This window comes from Pleurodeles waltl, chromosome 3_1 (genome assembly GCF_031143425.1).
Source record: "Pleurodeles waltl isolate 20211129_DDA chromosome 3_1, aPleWal1.hap1.20221129, whole genome shotgun sequence".
Lineage (NCBI taxonomy): Eukaryota > Metazoa > Chordata > Amphibia > Caudata > Salamandridae > Pleurodeles > Pleurodeles waltl.
The window spans coordinates 558,828,899-558,854,500 of NC_090440.1; the positions used below are offsets into that span (position 1 = coordinate 558,828,899).

General features: G+C 46.3%; 1 protein-coding gene across 4 annotated transcripts in view; it reads left to right on the forward strand.

Moving 5' to 3' along the window:
* SPG11 (SPG11 vesicle trafficking associated, spatacsin) overlaps positions 1 to 25,602 on the forward strand; it is a 579,875-nt gene that overhangs the window by 505,677 nt on the left and 48,596 nt on the right. For all 4 annotated transcript variants that reach the window (XM_069222954.1, XM_069222953.1, XM_069222956.1 and 1 more), the window contains 2 exons: positions 377 to 465; positions 7,164 to 7,319. In XM_069222954.1, coding sequence (XP_069079055.1) covers positions 377 to 465; positions 7,164 to 7,319 — 245 coding nt within the window. The remainder of the gene's footprint in view (positions 1 to 376; positions 466 to 7,163; positions 7,320 to 25,602) is intronic.

Genomic DNA, 25,602 nt, shown 5'->3' on the forward strand with positions numbered 1-25,602 from the left:
ATGCTATTTGCTGATGTGTGCAAACCACCTGACTATATAAAAGAATAATGCTCCTTTGGACCTCTACAAAGGAGTGATGACAAATCTCCTACAACGGTTCGACAGGATAGTCTGACACTGGTGATGCCAGTGAGATTTTGGAAGACAATGGGTGACAATGGAGTTGTTCAGACTTTTAAGACTATTCTAAAGATACCCACTGTAACAACAGGATATTTATAGTATGTCAATCTATCACAGACATCTAACCATTAAAGTACTGGTACAAGTAAGTAATAGTTCCTTTTTATTCTTTATAGAATCTTAATGGTGCATTAATTCCATAGTATATTCCCCCTGCCCGCTGATAACCTCTGCTCTCTTCTGTTCATTTCAGAGGAATCCCTCGCAAACATGGCAGTGCTGAAAGGATCCTTGATGAAAGCCTTGACCCTGCTGATAGATGCTGCTGAGAGCTATGCTAAGGTATATTGTATGCTTCTCAGATCCTCTAGAGCTGGCCATTTTGGGAGAGTACTTAAGGATTGGCGAAATTCTTGCTTGTGTTCTCACATTTCCGTCCTTCTATAGTGTTGGCCATTTTGGGAAAGTACTTTGGGAGTGAAGAGTTCCTTGCTTGTGCTCAAACATTCACTTCCAGCTTACAGTTTTCATTTTCCCTTACTTACTGCCCAATTGTGCCTTATAGTGACTCCCATTTACTGTCTTCCATTCTAAATCTAAACATAGTCCTCTTTCCTTCATTCTCTGTGCCTCACCTCTTTCTGTCCCTGCCTTTTTTATTCATGAAAACTGTGAAGCAACAAGAGGGCATTTCGTGGGACGTCTTACAGCAGTAGCTGCCTGGATGTAGTTTCACTGTCTAAAGCTCGATGTGGAGAAAACCAAGATTGTATTATTTTCGGAGGCTAACAGCATTTGAAATAACTCTTGGTGGCTAGTTTCGTTGGGCCCCGCTTCAAAGCCAAAAATCAGTAAAGAACCTGGGCTTTCTGAATGAGGATTCTCTTTCTGTGAAACACCAAGTCGGTGCTGCGTGGGAGAGCTGTTTTGGCATCATGCTAAATTTTCTCTTGGTTCCCAGTCTCACTGGTATAAAACTATAATGCAGACACTTATCACTAGTCGGCTTGATTACGGTAATGCTTAATACGTAAGTATGGTCGACTATCTTTTTACGTGCCTGCAAAGCCTCCCAGGCACAGCTGTGTGCATGATTTGCAACATTTCTGACAGGACCTCTGTATCTGCCTGTGTGGATTCTCTTCAATGGCTGCCCATGTACAAGAGAGCCATTTTTAAATTGCTGTGTCGCGTGCATCGGGTAGTTTATTCTGTCGGTCCTGTGGGTCTGAGGAATCAAGTTTATTTCTTTAAGCCCCTAAGAACACTCACTATAAAGTCCTGGTCTGCCAAACAGGCCATCATCTTCCAGAGGCGCATGACCAGCGCTCGTGTGGGTGGATGCTCCTTTACTTATCTGTTGGCCACCCACCAGAATGCTCTCCCCTTAAACTGCTTCTAACCTCTGATTTAATAGCATTTCAGAAAATACTAAAAACAAGGTTGTTTCCTAGATAGAAGCTGTTCCCTTTCCTATGACATTGCACCTGTTCTCCTGATTACAACGTTCTCTTCCCAATCAGAACTTTGTCCAACGCCAGTGTGCCCCTTCGGGGGTTAGTGTGCGCTTTATAAATATTAAAGATAACCTGTATGTACCTATGTGTAGAGATAGATAAGATAAGATATAGATAGATAGATGGATAGATAGATAGATAGATAGATAGATGAATAGATGGATAGATGGATAGGTAGACAGGTAGACAGTTGCAGTGAATTTGTTTAGAAGGCTTTTTCCTACAAATCTGGGCCTGCATTCAACAGCCATTAACATTTTACTTAGTCCAAATGCCCTGTGTGAAAAATGTCAGTGCAGGAAGGTGAAAAGGGAGTTGAAAGGAGCTTTGCCACACTGTTTCCTTACTTCCCCAATACGTCTCAGAAATCCTACATAGGCTATATTGCAATATCCGCCCCATAGAGAAGGTTCTGAATGTCGATAAGCCCAAGTCGATATCATCCTCACGCTGATACGGCCTTGTGTCAAAGAACATGATGTCCTAGGCCATTGGGGCATGAGACTAGTGACTAAATTGGGAAAGGGTCATGACCCCTTCAAACCTACAATGTACACAGAGTGCACTGACACACTAAAGGATCGCAGTGTTATGACACCCTGGATGCCATTCAGCTGCTCCAAAGCACTCTGACAATATGGAGAGTCACAATCTTCCTGACCTTTAGTGCAAGAAGATCATCATGGCACTATGAATTTTTTATATCTTTATTTTCAGTTTTATCATAAACATTACTGCAATTTTGAGTGACAAAAGTCGGCAGTCGGATAAGCAAAAGTGATTTGGGTAGACATAACTACAATCCATCAATCCTGATAGGGTATTCACCCCCCCCCCCCCTCCTGTACATGATCAATACGTGTATGTAACCAAGCAACACAATGCATTTTCACCCTCTCAGGAATCACCTCCCGGTCACTGATTCTTCACATCTCTCTCCAGCCTCAATCATGGCACTCTGATTAGAATCCACGAGGGGCACGCGGCAGAGAGGTCATGAGGTATCATGTGGTCGTAAGCATCATATATGCATGCATATAGGCTCATGAATGCCTATGTTAGGACAGGAATGTTCTGTGTGTGGCGTACACCTGTGTTGCCCTGCTATGAGCGCCCAGCTGCGAGTATCTGGAAGGAGTTGCTGCTACTAGGACAAGCAAGATGACCCTGGAGCTACTGGTCTGCCTGCCGACAAAAGAGAGCGACCGGCATGCTGCTGAGATAGTGTTGTCTCTCTTGCCTCCAGTGGCTGTGCGGTGGCACAGTCTTAAAGTGACTCCAAAACATACTCTGCTGCTGTATTCCGACAGCAGGACTGTGGCACTGCTGGAGTAGCCTGAGCCGACTGTGCTGCTGTGAACCGGGACTTGCTTGGTGCTGTGGCACTGCCATGAGGACTGCCTGAAGCAGGCTGTATCTCTGTGATTGGGAAGCAGCAGGACTGTGGCACTGCCGAAGTGTGCCTGGGGCACTGCCCCACTCTGATCGTGAACATTGTGCCACAGCGCCTAGCAAGCCGTTCTGTCACTGTAAAGCAAGAGTCTTCAAACTCTGGGTTGCCCCCCCATGGGGTTCTGTATGGCCATGTGACTATTCCCAAGGGGGTGCCAATGCCTCTGCAAGTACTTGTAAATGAAGATGGCCTGGAGGTGAGTCAGTGTCTCATTCCCAGGGTTTCTTGACTTATGGCAGTGGAAGTGCATAATGACTACGGGGACTGTTTTCCAGAGTGCCATGATGGTGGAGGTCAGTGAGTGTGGTGGCAGGGTCTATGACCAGGCTGAAAGGAGCACAACATTCTGCAACTATGTTGTCATTCTTTCGCCTTCAGATAACTGCACAGGAAATAACGCACACACCCTAAATGAAAAATAAATGCAACTTAAACTAATTAATGGGAAGTCCACTATTTTATGTTATGAATTCTCCATTGGTTAATGCAGTCACTGCACATGTCTTGTGTGAGCAGAGTCACATAATTGTATCGTGGTTTGTGCAGTTAGAAATGGTACCTTGTTTATTTATAGTGCAACGAGATCCCAGCCTGTGACAGAAAGCACTTGTAGTAAGTCATTATTACAAGTAATTATTTTTATAATTGCATTACGGCACAGGATAAATAGGTTGCCACAAAATGTTTAGTGATTAAGATAAAACAATTGTTTTCAAGGTAATCAGCCTATACATATCGCAAATATTTTTATGTGTGTCCATTAAAACCATGCATTGCAGAACTCATCTTAAAACCTCCTTACCTCTCAAAAAGAATAAATATTTGTTAACATGAAGCTTCAAGTGACTACATCAATTAAAGTCTATAAAGGCTCCCAATTCTGAGGTAGCAGCCACTCTGGCGAGAAGGCCTGCTTCTTTACCACTCTGGTCCTCACTGGGCTTCACATAGGAAACACAACACCATTTTCATTTTCACCAGGAGATACCTAAAGGTTTGCTTAACCATTCAGGTGTTGTTGTTTTTAACAAAAAGTACGAGAACTGTTTTTGTAAAATAGAAAAAGCATGGGCACATCGGTCCCAATAACTCACACCCACTTCAGCTTGTTTACATTCTGTTGTCCAAAGGTGAGTCCAGGAGGGTCGCATTCCAATGCAGAGCCCTGATAGTCCAGACTCCTGAGACCACAATCTAATGACCCAAGAGAAAAGAACGGAGCGAAATTCATAGATACTGTTAAAGAGATGGGACAGAGGAAGTAGCACTTTGTGAGAACTATTTTTTTGATTTACAAATTGACAAATACATCTTCATCAGAGACATTCCTTGGGGAAAGGGGTGACATTTGGGGACTTCCTTTTTATATGGCCATTATTACCATTAGTGCAGCGGCACTGGGGCCAGGAGTGTGAGGCTCCATTACACCCCGTTTACAGCTATTTTACTGTCAGAAAGGGAAATGGGGCCCATGTTTTTTTTCTAGAACACAACAAAATGTAAATGTCTGTATACGAATTGAGCAGACATTTCAGAATATATCAGAATTAGGAAAGTACTTATGAACCACTTTGTTTTTGTAATTCTGAAGTGTGGTGGAAACAGATATTTTAAAAATACGATCAAAACAAATCAATACACTAGGTGATAACAGTTCACACATTATCTTTTGTGTGCTCTAAACATTTATTTGTAAAACTGTATATGTGTGCAAATGTAATGGTCACTTCCATTGAAGATATATTTTCTGTAATGGAACTCCACTCTACTCTGCACAACTTCATGCCACTGCACCCTACTCTGTGCCACTCCACTCAATGCCACTCCACAGTGTCACTGTGCTCTGCACCACTCCACTCTAAGCAACTGCACTCTACGTCTCTGTACTGTACTCTGCACCACTCTATGCCAATACACTTTACTCCACTCAACTCTACTGTGCAACAGTCCACTCCACATCACTCCAGCGTAGGCTACTACACTCTACTCTGCACCACTCCACTCTGCGCCACTGCAGTCTACGCTTCTCTAGTCTGGACCACTCTATGCCAATACATTCTACTCTACTATGCACCACTACACTTTGCCACTGCACTCTACACCACTCCCTTGTAGGCCACTCTATTGTACTGCACACCACTCAACTCTACGCTACTACACGCCACTTCAATCTGCAACACCTGCACTCTACTTCGTACCACTCCACTCTGTGCCAGTGCACTCTACACAGCTCTACTCTATGCCACTGCACTCTCCCCTGCACCACTCCACACTGCTGTGCACCACTCTGCGGCATTTCACTCTGCACCACTCCATGTCACTGCAATCTACGCTGTGTCACTCTACTCTCTACTCCGCACACCTATACTCTATGCCAGTGCACTTTAACTATTGCACTCTACGTGAGTGCACTCTACACCCTTTTACTCAAAACCACGCTACTCTACACCAATCACTCTGCACCACTGCACTCTACGACACTACAATGTACTCTGCAACACTCTACCCTACACCACAGCTCTCCACAGAACTCTACTCTACACCTGTGCACCCTACGCCACTCTACACCATTGCACTGTACAACACGCGACTCTGCAGCACTGCACTCTGACACTGAATCCTACATCACTACACTCTGCTCTGCACCACTCTGCTGCTCTCTGCGTCAATGCACTCTTCACCACAACACTCTTTGCTTTACACTCAGAGCCAGCGCACTTTACTCCACTCTACTCTGCTGTGCACCACGGTCACACTTTGCCACTTCACTCTCCCCCACTCCAGTCTAAGCCACTGCACTCTACTCTACACCACTCCACTCTGCAATACAACACTGTATGCTGCTCTACTCTGCAACACTGCACTCTACACCACCATTTGACACTGCACTCCATCCTGCACCACTCCACTCTATTCTGAAACAGCCTTCTCTTCGCTACTTTAGAAGACATCGAAGGAGTTTATTGACTGACTATGACTACCCAGGATTAGGGAGCTGTTGAACTCTTGACATAAACTGGCAATGCAGTAAGTCCTCTTTTTGAGGATTGATCATGCCTATTGGTACAGCTTTCTTTTCATTGTTCGCTTTTTAAAAGGAACAAGAGAAGGGATTGGGCAGGTATGCTGCTTCCGATATGTTGAATCTTTTTTTGTTTTTCAGTAGGGTAGTCAAGATTTATACCTATATAAATATATTATAAAACAACATTATTAAAGGAGCATGTCTTTAATGGGGTGTTGCTTTTATCATTGGAACAATCTCACGCAAAGACAGAGATATTCAGTGTTTGCATGTTTAATAAAGATTGCCATAAGCAAGAACTGTTGTTACATGTAGTTAACTTTATCACCCTCTTATCCCTCTTCTTTATCCTCCTAATCCCCATTTCTTTCTGAACTCCACAGTCTCCCTTTAGCCATATTTTAGCCTCTTCACTACCATCTCAGTGCTTTCTTTCTGTCTCTCCTTTACCCATTATGTCCATGAACTTCCTCATCTCTTCTCTTCTCACTATACTTCATTTTCTCCATTACTCCATTCTTCCAGTAAACTTCCTTGTCCCCTTCTTCCCAGTATTGTCCCAGCACTTTCTCCTTAAAAGATTTCCCCCATCATTCCATTCCTTCCCTCTCTTGTAAAATCCCATTCCCTCTTTTTCTTTGTCCATCTCTGCCCATGCATTTCATCTGCCTGCAGCCCTCTTTCCATTTCCTCATTTATTCGGTCCCTCTGTGGCAGTCACTGCAGATTCCTTCTCCATATAGCCTTGGGTAGAAGATCTGCGGTAGCTGAGGATAGAAGCTGCTTGTAGGAACCTCCAAGAGACTGCAGCCTCACTGTTAAGCTTTTCATGTCCCCTTTTCAGTCGCGCTAGTAGGCCTCCCTCCAGTCTCTACAATCGGTCCCACCCTTAGAGACTGGAAGGAGGCCCCTCCTGCTCATTGCTATATTACTGTCCCTAGTCACTTTCCATTTCTAGACTTCCACCCCCACGTTTAGCTCCACTCCCAGTGACAGGAATCATTGGTGGGATCCATGGTGATCTCTTCTGTTGTTTACCTGGCAGGAATCTTGTGTCCGGCAGTCCTTACGGTGCGCTCGGCTGGCGAAGCTCATCACGCTGCAGCTGCACTTCCTGAGCAACGGCCAGAAAACAAAACTTATCAATCTGGAACCTGAAGTTCTCATGGATGCTATCAGAGCGCTACCCCGTTTCTATCAGGTAAGAGGTGTGATCGCTGACCTGCCGAACCTGAGGTTTACAGCTTAGGTGTGCAACATCCTCTGCCCTCATTAGCACATTGAAAGAAGGCTCCCCTAACCTTCTGGGAATGCCAAGTACAGGGAAATAGATGTTTTGAGATCTTGTGCACAAGGTGTTCAGGGAAGGAGGCTGGACTCTGACCTATAAGACAGGATCACAGAAAAGTGACTGGTTCCCTCTGGTGTGGAAAGCACCTCTTAAGCATGGAAGGCGCAGAGGAGTATGGCTTCTTTGTATGTGATGCGCACCGTTTGACCTCTTCCCTCCTCGATAAGCAGATTATGCAGGAATGTGCCCTTTCAATCTTAGACATTTTGCAAACACAGAAGGATTGTACATCTACTTATTTCTGTGGATGATTCTGGCCTCTGCTGTCTGGGCATGTTCAGTACAGAGGAGGGGTTAGTGCTCATTCCGCTCTTGTCACGTTGACTTCAGGGAGACCAGGAGGAAAGGGGCTTACATTGAGTCAATCAATCAATCAAAAAATGTATTAAGCGCACTACTCAAGGTGTGGGGGGGGGGGGGGGGGGCGTTTACTGCTCAAAAAGCCATGTCTTGAGGTGCTTTCTGAAAGTTAGGAGGTCCTGGGTCTTGTGTAGGTTGGTGGGGAGGGAGTTCCAGGTCTTGGCGGCGAGGTGGGAGAAAGATCTGCCGCCGGAGGTGGTGCGTTCGATGCGGGGGACTGTGGCTAGGGCGAGGTCAGTGGAGCGGAGAAGTTGAGTAGGTGTGTGGAAGTTTACTTGTTCGTTAAGGTAGGCTGGTCCAGTGTCATGGAGTGATCTGTGAACGTGGATGAGGACTTTGAAGACGATCCTTTTGCTGATGGGCAGCAAGTGTAGGGATCTGAGGTGAGCGGAGATGTGTTCCTGGCAGAGGTGGTTGAGGATGAGACATGCGGCTGCGTTCTGGACTCACTGGAGTTTTTTCTGAAGCTTGGCGTTGGTACCAGCGTAGAGGGCGTTGCCGTAGTCTAGTCTGCTACTGATGAGGGCATAGGTGACCGTTTTTATTGTTTCTAAGGGACTCCATTTGAAAGTCTTCCGTAGCATGTGAATGGTGTTGAAGCAGGAGGACGATATGGTGTTGATTTGCTGAGCCATGGAGAGAGATGAGTCTAAGATGATGCTGAGGTTGCGTGCATGGGTGGTGGGTGTTGGGGGTGGTCCGAGGGTGGTGGTCCGCCAGGAGTCGTCCCATGCTATCCTGTTGGGGCCGAAGATGATGATTTCTATTTTGTTGGAGTTAAGTTTGAGGTGGCTTGCTGTCATCCATTTGGCGATGTCGAGCAGTCTGGCATGCAGGTTTGTCTTTGCAGTGGAAGGGTTCCTGGTGAGGGAGATGATGAGCTGGGTGTAGTCTGCGTAAGAGATGATGGTGATTGCTTGGGGGCGGAGGATGTTGGCGAGGGGGGCCATGTATATGTTGAAGAAGGTGGGGCTGTGGGAGGATCCTTAGGGGACCCGGCAGATGATCTTGGTGGCTGGAGACCGGAAGGGAGGGAGGCGAACTCTTTATTTTTTTTCAGCAAGGAAGGAGTTGAGCCAGTCTAGGGCCTTGTGTCGGATTCCTGCGTCAAAAAGGCGTGTGCTGAGGGTTTGGTGGCATATAGTGTCAAACGCTGCAGAGAGGTCCAGGAGGGAGAGTGACGGTCTCGCCCTTGTCCACTGTGGTTCTGATGTCGTCTGTGCAGGCTATGAGGGCGGTTTCAGTGCTGTGGTTCTTGCGGAATCCAGACTGGGAGGCGTCAAGTGTGTTGTTTTCCTCTAAAAATTGAGACAGTTGGGCGTTCACTATCTTCTCAGCGACCTTGGCGGGGAAGGGGAGAAGGGAGATGGGACGGTAGGGTCTTCTGGGTTTGCTTTGGGTTTTTTGATGAGCGTGTTGACTTCGGTGTGCTTCCAGATGTCTGGGAAGGTTTTTGGCTGGCCTTGTTGAAAATGTGGTGGGGGCAGGGGTCTGTGGGGGAGCCTAAGTGGATGGAGTTCATGTTTTTTTCGGTTTCTTCGTCGTTGGTTGGGGTCCAGGTGTGTAGTTGGTTGGTGTGGGAGGGGGTTGTGCTGTCGGTCATGTCGGTGGTGGTGACGGTGGGTGCTGATGCTGTGAAACTGTTGTGTATGTCTATGATTTTGAGGTGAAAGTAGTTGGAGAGGGAGTTGCAAAGGTTTTGGGTGTGAGGGGGGTCGATGGTGCTGGATTTGTGTTTGGTGAGCTTTCTGACGATAGCAAAGAGTTCCTTGCTGTTGTGTGAGTTATTGTCTATGCATTCTTTGTAGAAGGACCGTTTGGTGGTCCGGATGAGTTGGTGGTGTTTGCGTATGGTTGTTTTGAGGGCGGAGAAATTGCTCATTGAGGGTTCTTGGTGCCATGCTTTCTCAATTTTGCGGCATTCACGTTTGGGGGCTTGGAGTTCTTGCACTTCTCCATGTGAAGGCAGTGAGTACAAGCCACGAAGTGCTGTGGAGTTTGCTTCTGAGCTGGTGTGGAGTACTGGAGAAACTAGACTCATTAGAACTGTGGAAAGGTTTAGCAGGGTCCCAGCACACTTTCAAATCATAACTTAGCATCAGCAACAGCAAACAGTCAGGGGGTAACCATGCCAAGGAGGCATTTCCTTACAGTCAGGCCCTATGATCTGGTGTGGGATCCGCAGTGGCTTCAGCCACGAGACTGCAACCTTCTGTGGAGCCACTCACATCATTTTCAGCATCACTGATGCCTTGCAGTGGGTTCGCACCATCATCATACCCAACTCCGATAAAGAGCCGGATATGTGTTGTCTGACGCCAACTCCAGCGCAGGCTGGAACCATGCCCTGCCAGTTGGAACCACTGGCCTTTTCCTTTGAAATACCTGGAGAGGGAGACTATCAGGAGGCATCTCAGAACACTTATGGTTACATTAACCCCCTAGAGGAGCCACAGCACAACTGGTATGAGGAACTGGCGGATGCCAGTGGTTTGGACATCTCACCAAGACTGGCTTGGTCTCTCCTCCCATCTTGGCTATGGAGGAAGGGGCCTCTTTTGCACTGGGAGTGCGCCGGGTGGCTGAGGCCCGGGACCTTCAGCTACCCTCGGTGGCTGTCAAAGCGAACGTCTTGACAGAGGTGCTGCAGCCGGGAACCTCTCCTCCCATTTAATGAAGCCTTATTGACGTCCTGCGAGCGGACTAATCCAAACCATGCACATCGGTTCCTGTGCACAGAACAATTGCCCGTAGCCATTGCCACACTCCTGGGGATCACAGTTTCCTCACCAGAAGCCTACCCCAGAGAGCTTGGTGGTCCAAATCTCCACCTCACAAGTCAACACTGGTGCTTTCCCTAAGGCTCAACTGGATAGGCAATCCAAAAGGTTAGACATCCTTGGCTAGAGGATGTTCTCTTCTGCCAGCCTAGTACTGCAGTCAGTTAACACCACATCTTTTTTGGGCCAATATACACATACAGTTTGGGATTATGTTGTGCAGGTGCTGCCCATTGTCTCGGTGGAGGCTTGAGCTACTGTGACTGGAAATTTCAAATGACAAATGCAGCAAAGGTCACCATTCACTGCGGACTGGACACGACCGACTCATTAGGCAGAGCAATTGTATCATCGGTGGCACCAAAATTACATGCCTGGTTGTGAACCACTGGCTTTTCAGGGGATGTACAAGCTTTCCTTATGGACATGCCCTTTGATGGCTCCAACCTCTTTGGCGAAAAGGCAGACTCAGGGCTGATCACTTTATGGGCAGCTGGGCTACTGCCAAATCCTTGGGCCTCTCAATGGCCCCAGCCAACCCCATTTTGTCTTTTGTTTCTTCCATAGCTAAAGTAGGGGCTATGAACCACGTCCTTTCCCGCCTAACCACCAAGCCCAACAGGCTTCCCAGCTTTTTTGTGGCCATGGATGCGGTTCTTACAGACATGTGACCACTAACCAGAGGTTGACCCAATCCGCCACTCCCCCCAGCAGACGCAGCCTTCAAACCCCTTTAGTTTTTGCACATACCACCATGGGCCCACCATAGGCCTGCAGGATCCTATCACATCACATATGGGAGTACTCAAGATCTCCCATAGGGTTAATCCATTCCTTTTTGGAAACCCCTCCACAATGCCACCTTCTTATGACGGAGGACAACCTCTCCCTGCTCCATCAGGAAGTGCAGGATCTTTTGACTAAATGAGCCATTGAGAGGGTGCTGGCATCAGATGTAGTTCATAGTTCCTATTCTGCTACTTTCTGTTGCCCAAAAAGGCTCTATTCTAGATCTCTGCCTTCTCAACTTCTTTCTGAAGATGGAGAAGTTCAAGATGCTCACGTTAGCTCATATCCTGTCTGCACTCGACCCGGGAGAGAGACTGGATGGTGGCGCTGGACTTAGTTGACACCTTCTTCCATATGACCGTCCTGCATGCCCACAGGTGTTGCCTCCGGTTCACAGTGGGCCACAAGCACTTTGTTTGTTGTGATCCCCTTAGGCTTTAAGAGCACCCCTCGGGTGTTCGACACGGTGATGGCGTGGTTGCAGCACATATACAGAGGTTGTGGGTTCCAATTTTCCCCTGCTTTTGGGATAGGGGTGGTGACCCCAGGCAATCGTCTCCCACCTCCAGACTATGGCGGACCCCTTGCACTCGGTGGGGTTTGTGATTAACATTCCTAAGTCACACCTGACTCCCTCTCAGACTCTTCTTTTCATAGGAGCTGGACACATTACAGTAGCAGGCCTATCCTCCTGAGCTCAGGATATCCAGGCTATGATTACGATGTTTCAGCCTTTATCCTGGATTTGGTTAGGCTGACTCTGAGGCTGTGTGGGCCAAATAGGCTCCTACATGCTGCTATTAACACATGCCAATTGGCATATGCAGACTCTGCAGTGGGACCTGAAGTCCCAGTTGGTGCAGTTTCAGTGGAATTTATCTGACCTGGTCCAGATCTCAGAGGGAACTGCAAAAGTCCTGCAGTGGTGGCTGACGAACCACGATTGGGTCAGCAGCAGTCCAATCCATCCCCTCTCCCTTTTCCACTCAGAACTGACTGTAGTGACAGATGCATCACTCCTGGAGGTTGGCATCTGGGAAGGTGGGTATTAGAGGACTGTGGCCCCCAGCAGAGCCCCAGCTCCATATCACCTTGTTGGAACTGAGGGTGATCCAGCTGCATTAAAAGCCTTTCTTTCTTCGATTAAGGGAAGGCTAGTGCAAGTGTTTCATGGACAACACCACCACCATCGTACTGCAACAAACAGGGCGAGGTGAGGTCCTGAGCCCTGTGTCAAGAGGTCCTACACCTTTGGAGATGACTGGAACATCAGGGCATTTACCTGGTGGTTGCACACCTGGTGGGCTCCAGAGCAGATTAACTCAGCTGCTGATTCCTATCAGATCATGAATGGTGTCTCCATCCGGAGGTGGTGCAAGGTCTCATTCTAGAATTGGGAGAACCTTGGTTAGATCTGTTCGCCACTACTGAGAACGTGCATCACTTCCGCATGCTTGAATTCCCAAGGAAACTTTGAGATGCTCTTCATCTTAAGAGGAGTGCAGGCCTCCTGTACACCTTTCCACTTCTGTCCAGAATGTTCAGGAAGATCAGTAGCAACCAGCACTAAGTCATTCATTTGGCTCCGAATTGGGTACCGAGAGTATGATATCTAGAACGCATGAGCATCGGGGCTCCGATCAGTTGCAATAGCAGGGCAGAGTCTTACAACCGAACATGTGCACACTCCAAGGTCTTGCTTGGAGATTGAACTGCGACAGTTGACAGTTTTTGACCTTCCTCCCAAGGTATGCAATGTTATTCTGGCAGCCAGTGGTCCCTCAACAAAGACAGTATACAATTGCCGTTCAGAGAAATTTGTGGCATGGTATTCCACCAGAAATGTTGACCTCTTTCTGCACTACTATACAAAGTTTTTTTGTTCTTATTTTTCTGAGCCCAGCAAGGCTTTGCTGTGGCCACTGTTAAAGGTTACTTATCAGCTATTTTGGCTTTCTTGTGGTTTCGGGCTAATCTTTGTTGTTAAAGTCACCCATTATGACTCCTTTGATGAAGAGGCTCCAGCACCTGTTCCCTCCATGACAATTCATCATGCTTCAATGGGACCTCAAGCTGGTCATGACATTTCTATGTGTGCACCGCAGAGCCTCTACACAACTGTCCTCTCCATTTACTCACCGTCAAAATGGATTTACTGGTGACCATAACATTGGCCTGGAGGGTCAGTGAGCTGCAAGCACTTTCCATACATCCTCCCTACATGAAATTCTATCCAGACAAACTGTTACTAAGAACCTGTGCCTTCTTTCTTTTGAAAGGAGTGACACCTTTTCATGTGGGCCAGCATATCACCTTGCCTGACATTTTTCCCTCCTGATCCTTCCAAAGAAGAGGAGAGACTCCACTGGCTGGACCCAAAAAGAGCGACATTGAAAAGCAGGTCGTCTGCAGGGGGGATGTCGGTTTCCCCATCCTCCCAGGATACCTCTCGGCACTGTCGATCTAAACATGGGAGTCCTGGCAGGTGTCTCCAAAGGGAGGGGGATTTGGATGGCAGATAGAGAGAGAGAGAGAGAATCTGCCACTGCTGCTGGTCCAGCCGGGCCCCTACTCTTGAGGGTGCAGGTGGTCGGTGTCACTGCATTGTTGAGGAGTCAGGTTCTACATGGGAAAGGAACAGGTATGAGTGACGTGCTGCCCACTAAGCAACTAACGCTCACGCACTCACTCAGACCCTCAGATAATCACCTGTCACTCCACTTGATTCCTTGTACTTTCTCTCCACTCCATAGGGCTTCTCTCTGTCCTATATTGTGTTAAGTAATCACTCTTGACGTTGTTGCACACACTAAACTTGTAACTTAAACAAAACAGGAATATTTTCTTCACACAAGCAAATATGCATAAGCACTGGTTGAACAATAAAGCTCAGAAGACATTCAAAACATGATTGCCCCCATGTTCATTTTTGTGACAGTTACTGACATTGAGCATGGGTCAACGCTGAAAATGATTTGTAGGAATTTGTGATTTTGTTAGTAAAAGGCAGCACACAAACATTAAGGAGGGTTATATTCTTAGAACATGGTTTTAGGTGTGTTCCTTTCTTTCACAAGTCACAAGTTGAAGACAACAAGCGATTGGATAAGAGTGATAATAAAAATAATCAAGGCTAAACAGTCTTTCACACACTAAATAGGTACACTGTTCCAAGAAAAATAAATCTAGGGGAACATGAATGTTCAGGAGCAAGAGCCCTCACACATCCAAATGGATGTCATGCTTCATCATCGGGTTGCTCCTCGTCAGGCTGGCACTGCAATATCTGATGGGCTCCCTGTTCCGGGGCTGTTTGCCGGAGATCTTTTTATAAGTGGCTGCCATTGTGATAAACACTCACTAGATAATTGTAGAGGTCAGGCACTCATTCTGGCAGGAGAGTGATAAGTTAAAATTGGTTCTTAGTCCCATAGGAGTCAGCACTATTTAATGTGTCAGAAGGAAAGGGCTAAGACCAAGATTAAAAGTAAAAGGAAAGTGGAGAATGAGGATTCATGCTCAACCATGGGGATATGGGAAATTATCACCTATTCCCTGAGACATGGTCAACATGTTTTGCGTATGGTGGTCTATACAGATCCTATAACCCTTCTTCAGGACCAACGATTAACAAAACCTCTCCTGACTCATAATAAGTTAGGGGGATTTTAATATAAGTAAAATACAAAACTATTGTGTGTATGTATAAATAAATTACAGTCACCTACATTCTAGTAAACTGTCTGTCAAAAATCATGAACAAAAAGGTTGCCCATCCCTCGTCATTTTGGGGGGCCCCTTGGGAAGTAGCAAGCCACAAACGGTCACTATTCATTAATGCCGGTCGCGGTCAAAATCACCTACCCTGGCGTGCTCTCCCGTAATTATTATGAGTCAGGAGAAGTTTTGTTAATCGTTGGTCCTGAGGAAGCGTTATAGGATCTGTATTGACCACCATACGCAAAACATGTTGACCATGTCTCAGGGGATAGGTGATAATTTCCCATATCTCCGTGTTTAGTCTGAAAGTGGTTGAGCATAAATCCTCATTCTCCACTTTCCTTTTGCTTCTAATCTTGGTCTTAACCCTTTCCTTCTGACACATTAAATAGTGCTGACTCCTGTGGGACTAAGAACCAATTTTAACTTATCACTCTCCTGCTAGAACGAGTGCCTGACCTCTACAATTATCTAGTGAGTGTTTATCACAACGGCAGCCACTTATAAAAAGATCTTCGGCAAAGAGCCCCCTAACGGGGTGAGCCCGTCAGATATTGCAGTGCCAGTCTGACAAGGAGCAACCCGATGATGAAGCATGACATCCATTTGGATGTGTGAGGGCTCTTGCTCCTGAACATTCATGTACCCCTAGATTTATTTTTCGTGGAACAGTGTACCTATTTAGTGTGTGATTAGTCATTTTGGGAGACTGTACACTGGACCATCAATCTCCCTATCCCTCTTATTGTTGATAAACAGTCTTTCAGACATTCTTGCTAACCACCTTGAATGTCTCTCTTTCGGAAATGAAAGTCACCAAAGTCTTTTTTTTAAATACACAAAGGATTAGTTCAAAAGCATTCACACTACTTGTGAGTGCATTTATTGTGTCATTTAGCTGTACTGGAAGACATCCTGGTTGCCGAGCAACAGTGAAGAAGCTTGGAGGAGTTGGCTGACCCTCTTGACCTCACCTCTGAAGAAACAGGAAGCCAAGCACTGCCTGACCTGTGTGAGGCTTTTCATAGTCTGTCTTGGAAGTAGTCATGTGTAGCACATGGCAAACAGAAGAACAGGAGGGTGTTGCATAGCAACCAGGAGAGCAGCTGTCTAGAAATGTGCAGAGGCTCAGGTGTTCACAAACCGACCTTGTGGGAGCAGAATAAACAAGCCTTGGCAATGGTAACTGTGCACATTAACAGCAACAAGTAACAAGCCTTGATTAAACCCAGCAATGGCAATTCAATGCAGTTAACTGCATTTATTATTTAATGTAACATGATTGAGCCAGCACCCCTGGGATAGCTGGCTGCACAAAACACAAGAACTAGACCTAGACGAGGGAATCGCAACACTCCGGGTGGACGATCAACTCTTCTTTGGGCACTTTTGTGCAAAAAAAAAGGGAAAAGCTGTGCAAAAACAGACAATCTCAGTGCTCTGCATTAAAATCTGATACGTATTGGCTAAGAAGCAACCCCCTGCACGTTTGAGCACTCATTCCACCAGAGCCAAGGCTGCCACCACTGTGTTAGCTCGTGGAGTACCTGTCCTGTACATCTTTCAGGCCATCACACAAGCGCGTCTGAACACGTTCACCAACCACTACTGTCTAGACAGCCAGGCACTTCGCCCATTTAGTCTACCAGGATTTTCTGATCTAAATCTGTTCCCAGACTCACCTTCGGAGAGGTATTGTTTGGATATCTACCCTAAAGTAAGGAGTCTGTGGCTAGAAGTTTCTATCCGATGAACAAGTAGCCTTCGGTAATGCCTTATCTGGTAGAGACTCTACTAGCTGCAGGTTCCTTACCGACCCTTCCATCCTCCCAACTCTGCAAACAGATTTGTTCACATACGGTAGTCGTTTAACGTCTTTAGTGCTGAACCTCAGTACATCAACAACCATTGTGGCGTGGCTCTGCACTATTTCCTTGGAAAGGTCATGAAAAGTAACTTATGTCAGCGTGCTGGGGTGGCATCTATATAGGCGTTGTGCATGTCACTTCCAGAATGGACGCCAATGTGCAGCTGAAAGACGCCACCTACTGGTGTGCAGAAGTACTGCACAAAAAGTTTCCGGATCCAGTCAGATGGGGGATAATTCTAAGGTAAAGAATCTACGACTTGATAGAGTATCAGATGAGGTGTTATCAAAGGTAAGTAACGTGTTCAGTTACTTCCTAAACTTTATTCAATAAAGGTTGGCTCCAGCTTAAGTTAAAACACCAAGATGGTGCAACATGAAAAAAGAGAGTTATTGGAACAATTTAATAGTGATCACCAAGAAAGAAAGTGGTATTTATATATGCAAATAAAAGTCACAACATGTGATACCTGAACAGTGGTCCTAATTTAATGCCACCAAGTTACTCAAGTCACACAGTTTTTCACTGTAAAGCATTACGCTAAGCACAAGATATCTGCAACAAACAGCAGTGTATATATAGTTGAGGAACACACATTCTCTTGAGCCATGACATATTTAACAGATAAGTTTCTTCCCCATTTGATCATTATTGTTGTATTTTTTTTTATATAGTACAACTAATAAAAAACATGTTAGTCATATTTGTAACCATATCCCACATATGAAAAACCCCACACAATTTGATCAAACGCATAAAATAAATGTAACAATTCAGTGAGTCCGATTCCACACATTGAAAAGTCCATTCTAACGCAAACACAATTATCCCTGCCTTAGATCAAATTCCTTTCAAGGAAACAATATAATGCAAATGCAACGTGTTGTGTTGTGTTAATAATCTGACTTAATTTACTGAATTACCCCAACAAAGTCTTTTTAACATACAAATAACAAAACCAACCACAAGTACGGTTTGCGAACACGTTAAGATCCTCGAACAAAGTTCAGTGTTAATGATAACTCAATTTTACAGTGGAGAATTCAACAAAGTGAATAATTTTCTTCTTATTTGCAACATAGGATGCGGTATAACAATCTGGTGCTAGAATTCAGAATGGTTATGTAACAAATATTACTACCACAATTGGTCAGGGAAATGCACCTCCTATTATTGACTGCTTTGGGAATCTTTCTCTGAGTCTGACCCTGTTTGTGACTATGATCCCATGGAAAATGAAGATGAAAATGATGCACAACAAGAAGGTATTAACACTTTTGATAACTCTGATCTGCTAACAGAATTAAATATGATTTGATTGGCAGCAAAGATACAGTAATTGCCATCACTGCAAGAAAAAGATTACCCTACGCTTGGTCTGGACCAACATATCATCAACCAAATGGATGCAGGCCGAACCCCTCCACCATATCCAGTTCTAACTGCAATGGGAGCTATCACTTTGCCTTTAACCAACATTTCTGATACCTTAGTAAATAAATCCCTTTTGGTATTGGTGCAAGTACTACCTTTAAAATGTATAAACAGATTTAAAAATACTTCATGAAAACCATTAACGATTGAACCAATGTTAAAAAAACTAGTGTTGTAAACATGTCCTGAGTAGACAATGATATTGACCTACTACAATTTCTTTCATTTAAATTTGCCTTACAAATAACTAAATCAATGTACACATTCTTGCATCAGAAGAAGGTGGATACTCAGAACAAACATTCAAATACCATTACCCATTCAATAAATAGGCCCACAACCCAATCACAGGTGACAGCAGTTACTGAGGAGAAATCTATATCTACTTATAATGTACCAAAAAGGGATACTTTACCTCAAACAGAACTCGTAACTACTAATCAATAAAAATATTGTATTATATTCATTAATACAAATGAGAACCTAATCAGGGTTTTTAACCTGAAATAAATATGGTCTAGCTGAAAATGTTAGGGAAGTTAAACAAGAATCTGGCTTTAGAGAGGGTTTGTGAAATAACAAATATAAAGGAAGTTAAATAGCCAGAAATGTTTCCCTATATATTTAATCATACCGAATCAAAGTAAATCTGCATGCAGTAGATAACGTTAATTCAGAACATAATGTTAGCTCACATATTCTTCAAGGTGGTAAAGAAGGCATCAAGTCCCTCATTAAAAGTATCACATCATCTTGTTGGAAGGCTACGACAGAGCAAACTTGTAATCAAGTTGTTACTATTGTAACATGGGTACAATATAATGTGAGGAGTTAGTTATCAATGACTTAGTCACCCGAACATCTATCATCCTCTACAGCTCAAATAGTACAAAGCATGGCAAATGGGGTTTTATTAAACACAAACAAAAAAGCATTGGCCATAAGTGATCAAGCCAATTTAATGACAGCTGTTAGACCTGACATCATTATTCCCTCTAAAATAAATTTGTCACTCGGATCATCCAGGGAACATAATGAAGCAAGCAGGTCATCTACTTCAAGAGCTATCAACAGTAGATCTACAAAAACTAGCAACAAGTTTGAAACTACCAAGTTCGACTTATGACTAAAATATAAATCTTAACATTGCCATGATGTTACACTTTCCCTAATTAAGTGACAACAACTCAGGTGAGTTAAATAGAGGTTTATACAAGTTAATCATGGGTGTTTGAAGTTTTCCACATTGAAACATTGAAATATCCTAAAGTTTTAAAACCGGTAATTAATGGACAAGAATATTCTGTTGTCCCATCATTGCGGGCTAAAATAAGTCATTCTGAGACTGGGAACTCGAATTCTACTTTGCCGAACACAAGAGAATGTCGCTGTTGAACCATAAATACCACTCTTTCTCTAAATCTCTCAGCCAGTCTCGGAGACACTGTTGCGGAAGTTCAAGTTCACACTTGATGTATTCGGGTAAGTTAAAATAGATGTCCTGGCACATGCATAAAAAGGATGAAGCAGGACCTGAGCCCATCCTGCCACTCACAATCTAACGAGATGCTCAGGCATAGAAATACATTTTGTACCCCTTCAAAGTCCCTAAAATCTGTATTTTGTTTGCAGATGGTTCCAACATGCCCCAAGTTTACTGGGTCATTGTGGACTTTATTACTGATGGTGTCCTTCAAGGAGGGCTCCAGTTTCTGAGATAGCATTGACTTCGTCGCAGATGGTGGCCTTTAAGGGTCTCCAGTCATTTTACCAACAATGTGTCAACTCTCTTTCACTATCCGTCCACTTTGAACACTCTACCGGGCCCATACTAAGTCCATTTCAGACTTCCTACACCAAGGGATACACAGGATTCTTGTGTACTAACACCTACTCCACCAATCTTACAGAAGATGCAGTTCAGACGCCAATCTCAGAACCACGGCAGGTCTGCCCGATCCAGACTGATGTCTCACTATGAAATTACAAAAGTGCATCCTGTTGTCACAAAGCCTGTCTCTGATTCTATGCCTTTTCTTTGACACCATTACCCACAGAGAGTCCATTATCTTTTATGGTCTGATTCTGACCCAATACAGTAGGCACATGTGATGATGAATAAAGGGATGGATTCCTCACTCTTATTTCACTGATGATGCACTATATCTAGACTTGCAAAATGCCAGTGCGCCTAATACATCTCCTGAAGCTTAGCTTGAGACGCCTCATGGTCCAGCAACAAAAGAAAGTGTCTCTTTTACAGTGATGGTTCAGAAGGCAGGTGAGACATTAAATCTTTGTTTGTACACCATTGAGACTAAAATGAGCATTCTGAGATTTTCCAACCAGGGGCCTCCTCAACCAGGGCTGGCTTTAGGACAGTGCGAATGGTGCGGCCACGCTGGGTGCTGTCCTGGGGGGGTGGGTTCTGGCCTCAGAGGGGAGCAGTGTTTAGCAGTAACTTACAATTTAAAAACACCTGCTGCAGAGTTCTCGCGCAGCTTTCAGGCAGCAACAAAAATGTCAAGATAACTCGTGTGGTTAATGTTCCTGCTATTGAGAGAGATTGGAGTATTGTCTAGTGGCAGTTTTGACTTGCCATAAATGAGCGCAGAGGGTTAATATGCCTGCTACAAAGAACCCGTACAATGCAGATCATAGATCTGTATTTTATGAGGATAGTTGAGTGGGTTATTGCTTTTGCCACAGAGATTATTTTGTTAGTAATGCTAGTCTTTACCAGTGCTTTAAAACAAATGGAATGTATGTGAGAGAGGGGCGATGGAGAGATGAGGTGCACTTTTTCCCGTGGTAGTGAGGGAGTCCGAGGAGGGGTCATGGGGCACCAAAAATGATTGTGTCACTTGATGCCACCAATGCTAAAGCTAGCCCTGTCTTCATCAGAGCCATTGCTCCCATTTAATAAAGTCCTCACTGTTGCCTTTATGCCTACATGAGCGAAACCATGTTCAAGTCTGCCAGTTAATCATCCTTTTGCTTGGCGACATAGACTTTCTAACTAAACGCCCTACACCGAGAGCCTCATCATTCAGGCCTCAACAAGTAAGGCCAATCTAAATTCTTTTCCGACCAAACCACAGATAGAGAATCCAAAATTAGTGATGCTTTTTGAAAGATAACATTCTCCTCAGCTAGCCAGATCCTTGGAGCCATCAGTGCAATTTGTGTATTGGGCTGATACACACTTGTATTAAGGGACATGGCTAGTGAGATCTTGCCAACGAATACATGACAGAAGTGGCGCTGCCGCAAATCTCAAGGGGAGGGGTGGGAAGGGAGGAAGACGGGGAGGGGCTGGGCGGGAATAACAAATATTAAAAAAATGTAACTCACCTCTTTCCGTTGCCCCTGCCGCCTCAATCATCTTTTAGTGTCCCAGCATTCACTACTGGGACACCATCACAGGCTCCCCAGCAATCCTGGCGCTGCCTACATGCTATGCATAGCATGTAAGCAGCATCAAGGTTGGTCTGAGCGGCAGTCACTGCCGCTCAGACCCAAGCCTGGGGTCTGTGCAGTTTCTCCAGCCCGGCTGTGTATGCAGCCGGGTTGGAGAAACCTAAGTACACATGTGTGCTTGGCCGGCCTCAGAAGGCCAACCAAACGCACATGCTCACTGAGTGCACTCTCCCCCCGCCCCCACCTCCCACAGCCCAGCCCCAACCCTCTTTGCACTGCTGTGCCAGAAGCAGAAAAATAAAACAATTGAAAATTGTTTTATTTTTCTGCTTCTGGGCACAGACAGTGGGGCGACCCTCCTTCGACATAGCGAAGGAGCTTACCCTGCATGACAGCCAAGATGCGTGAAAATATGTGCATTAGGCCTGCCTGAACTCTACTGCATGCTGCCTTCGCAGAGCTATTGACACCTGTATCATGCTCACAAGACACACCTGAATTAAGTTAATCTGGTTTTCTTGTGGTGTGCAGGCATATCCAGTAGGTATGCTTTTTGAGCAAATCAATGACTGTTGTGCCAAGACACGATCCTAGGGATTATTGGCACCAGCTAAGCAATGTCGCCACCTGTTCAGGAAATTCAGAGGCTGTTCCAAGGGGCAAACTTAATGGCAAAGCCAATTTTCCCAACTGGTTGTACAGCCCATCTTCTTAAGACTAAGGTGGTCATTATGAACATGGCGGGAAAGACTGTACTGCCGGCGGTAACTACCTCCAACAGGCTGGCGGTCTGGACCGCCAGATAATGAAGCACATGAAAAACAGCCAGCATGAAAACCACACACTGCCAGCAGAGGAGTGGTGACATAGATGGAAGAGGCCGCCCACAGGCTGACGGAAAGGCCCCACCCGCCCAACAAATAATGAAGCACAAAACGCCTTCAGTTCCGGGGCGGGATCCACCACCATGCAAAGCCTGGAGGAAACAAACCAAATAAAATGAAACACTCACCATAGGCACACACAACACGCCGAAGCAGACATGGAAAGAGAGTTGGAAATCATGCCAGTCCTGCTCCTTGCCATATACCTCCACGAACGTGACCGCCGGCGAAGATGACGACTGTAAGTCCTCAACCTAGTAAACAAGGAAAGAAAGGGCACAGTTACACACCCACCCAACCACCCCACCCACTCTGCAATGCACCCCTAACCCCTTACACCATCACAAGCCATACACAGCAGAACAAGAGGTACTTACCTGACCCAAGGCCAATACAACCTGCCCAAAGTACACACATGTGCACACCACCCCACCACAATGAAACGATGAACCACGTCTCCAGAGTGTGCCAACATCAACACTGGGCACTCAAACTTTAATAATTATTGAAAATGCAATGTCCAAATAAGGCCATTGGCCAGCCCATCTGTAAAAGGCTAAATGGCCCAAACTTTACTCCCACATGTGCACATGATACTCCACCATAAAGGGACATCAATAGGGCAGCCAGGCACCTCAGGGAAGAGGGGCAAGGGGTGGAGGGGTGGGGACTTATGTCTGGAAAGTGGGGGGCTTACGTTTGGGAGGTGGAGAGGGTTTGGGTTTGCCCTTGGAAGGTGGGGGAGTGGGCTTGGACCGGGGGGTGGCAGATGAACCTGGCCCAGCACGTGGCTTCTTTCTCACTGTGGAAGAGGCACGGGAATGGGAAGGGCAGACTGGGGCGGACTTAGACATGGAAGGAGTGGACAGGGCAAGGAGGTGGGCACATTTAGGGACGAGACAGGGTGGGCCAGTGCGTTCGAAAACACAGGACAGGAAAAGTTTTTAGGGGCAGTTGGGATGGACATGGAGGGAAGTGTGGGAGTGGAGGTAGAGGAAATACTTGTAACTGGTGTAGGTATGCTGGACGTAGATGCAGGTGCCTGTACAGCATGCTGAGGTGTGGTGGACGTGTGTTGGGTGGGTGTCTGGGAACGTTTGAGTGTTTTTGGAGGAGGGGGTGGACACAGTGGGACAAAACAGGCTGCCAGTGTAAATGGATGTTGCCTGGGTGTCTGCAGGTCTGGCGAGTGTGTTGCATGTGTGAGTCAATGTCTTTGTGGTGAGTGCAGGTTTGTGGTGTCTGGAGTGCATGACTGGATGTCTGATGTTGTGGTGACTGCAAGAATGGGGCCAGCAACAGTGAATGAGGGTGCAGTGCTTGTGGGTGTGCATGTTGAGGTGACAGACAGGGAGGCGGGAGAGGTGGACACACTGGGGTAAGTGGATGTTGTTGTGTGTGCTTTTGTATGTTGGCTGTGTGTATGCTTGTGGTGAGAAGTGTGGTGCCTGTGTTGAGGTGTATGCTTTTTGTGTGTTGAGGTGTGTGCATGGCTTTCTGAACATGTGTTTGGGATGGGTGAAGGGAGTGGGGTGCTGGAAGGGGCAGAGGTGGTTGGAGGGGGGACGGAAAGACCAGGTACACTGGCTGCCATCAAAGAGGAGGCCAGAGTCTGAAAAGATCTCTGTAGGCCAGACATGGCACCATGAATGCCTTCCAGGTATGCATTGCATTGCTGCATCTGGGATGCTAGCCTCTGGATGGCATTCACAATGGTTCTCTGCCCTACAGAGATGGTCCTCAGGAGGTCAATCGCCTCCTCTGTGAGGGCAGCAGGGCTGACTGGGGCAGGAGATGAGGTGCCTGGGGTGAAGGAGACGCCCACCCTTTTGGGTCAGCGGGCACGGGCCACTGGGTGGGGAGCAACTGGGAGGGCGGTGATGGTATGGGAGGTGGCGGAAGATGACACTGAATGGGTGGGCCCACTAGCGTCCGCCACCACCAGGGAGCTCCCATCGGAGAAGGCATCAGAGTCACTACCTCCAATGGTAGTAGCCTCCCCCGTGGTACTCCACGCTTTCCAACCCACTGGTCCCCTCGGCGTCGGTAGACTCTGCCTCCTTGGAACCGTGGGCCGCTGCATCCCCACTCGCCGATGCCACTGCTCCTTCGCCAGATGATGCTGATGTACACAGACAACACAAGAGTACCGGGGTGGGGAGACAAAACATGAGAGATATCTGTAAATAACTGAATGGATGTACAAATTTGGTGCACTCGCACTCCTACCCAACTTACACACCAACATGCAGAACCTACAATTATAGTCATGCCTATGCCCCTGACTAGTGGCCACAACCCTAGCATACAACTCTTCTCCCACATGACACAAGGACCTGATGAACTGCAGACCTGCCACAAAACATCTCAGTGCCCATGGGGGCCGAATTTCTGTTAGTGACCTGTCAGAGTACCTGGCACTAGACAGCATACATACTAGAGCACCCTCAGACATCCATCAAAGAGGGATGATATGGTGTTGGTACTCAACCCCTTGTGGCTGCTGTGCAGCCTTCAAGCGCCCATCCAAATCTGGATATGCCACTGCCAGAATGCGGCGTATTATTGGGGTAGGGCCCGATGGGCACCCCTTCCTCATTGGGAGGACTTCCCTAACTGGGCCTCACAGGTCTTCCTGGCCTAGTGCCGCAGGTCCTCCCACCGCTTCCTGCAGTGGGTGTTCTGCCGGTTTTAGACCCCCAGGGTCCGCACCTCCCTGGCGATGGCCTGCCAGAGTGCCCTCTTCTGATGGCTGCTGACCTGAATGGGACACACAGAAAAGAAAAAACAGAGTTCAGAAAATGGCCATGTGATACCGCTGACAATATGTCCCCTACGGGATGGACACTTCACAAGATCATCTCACCACCTCACTCAC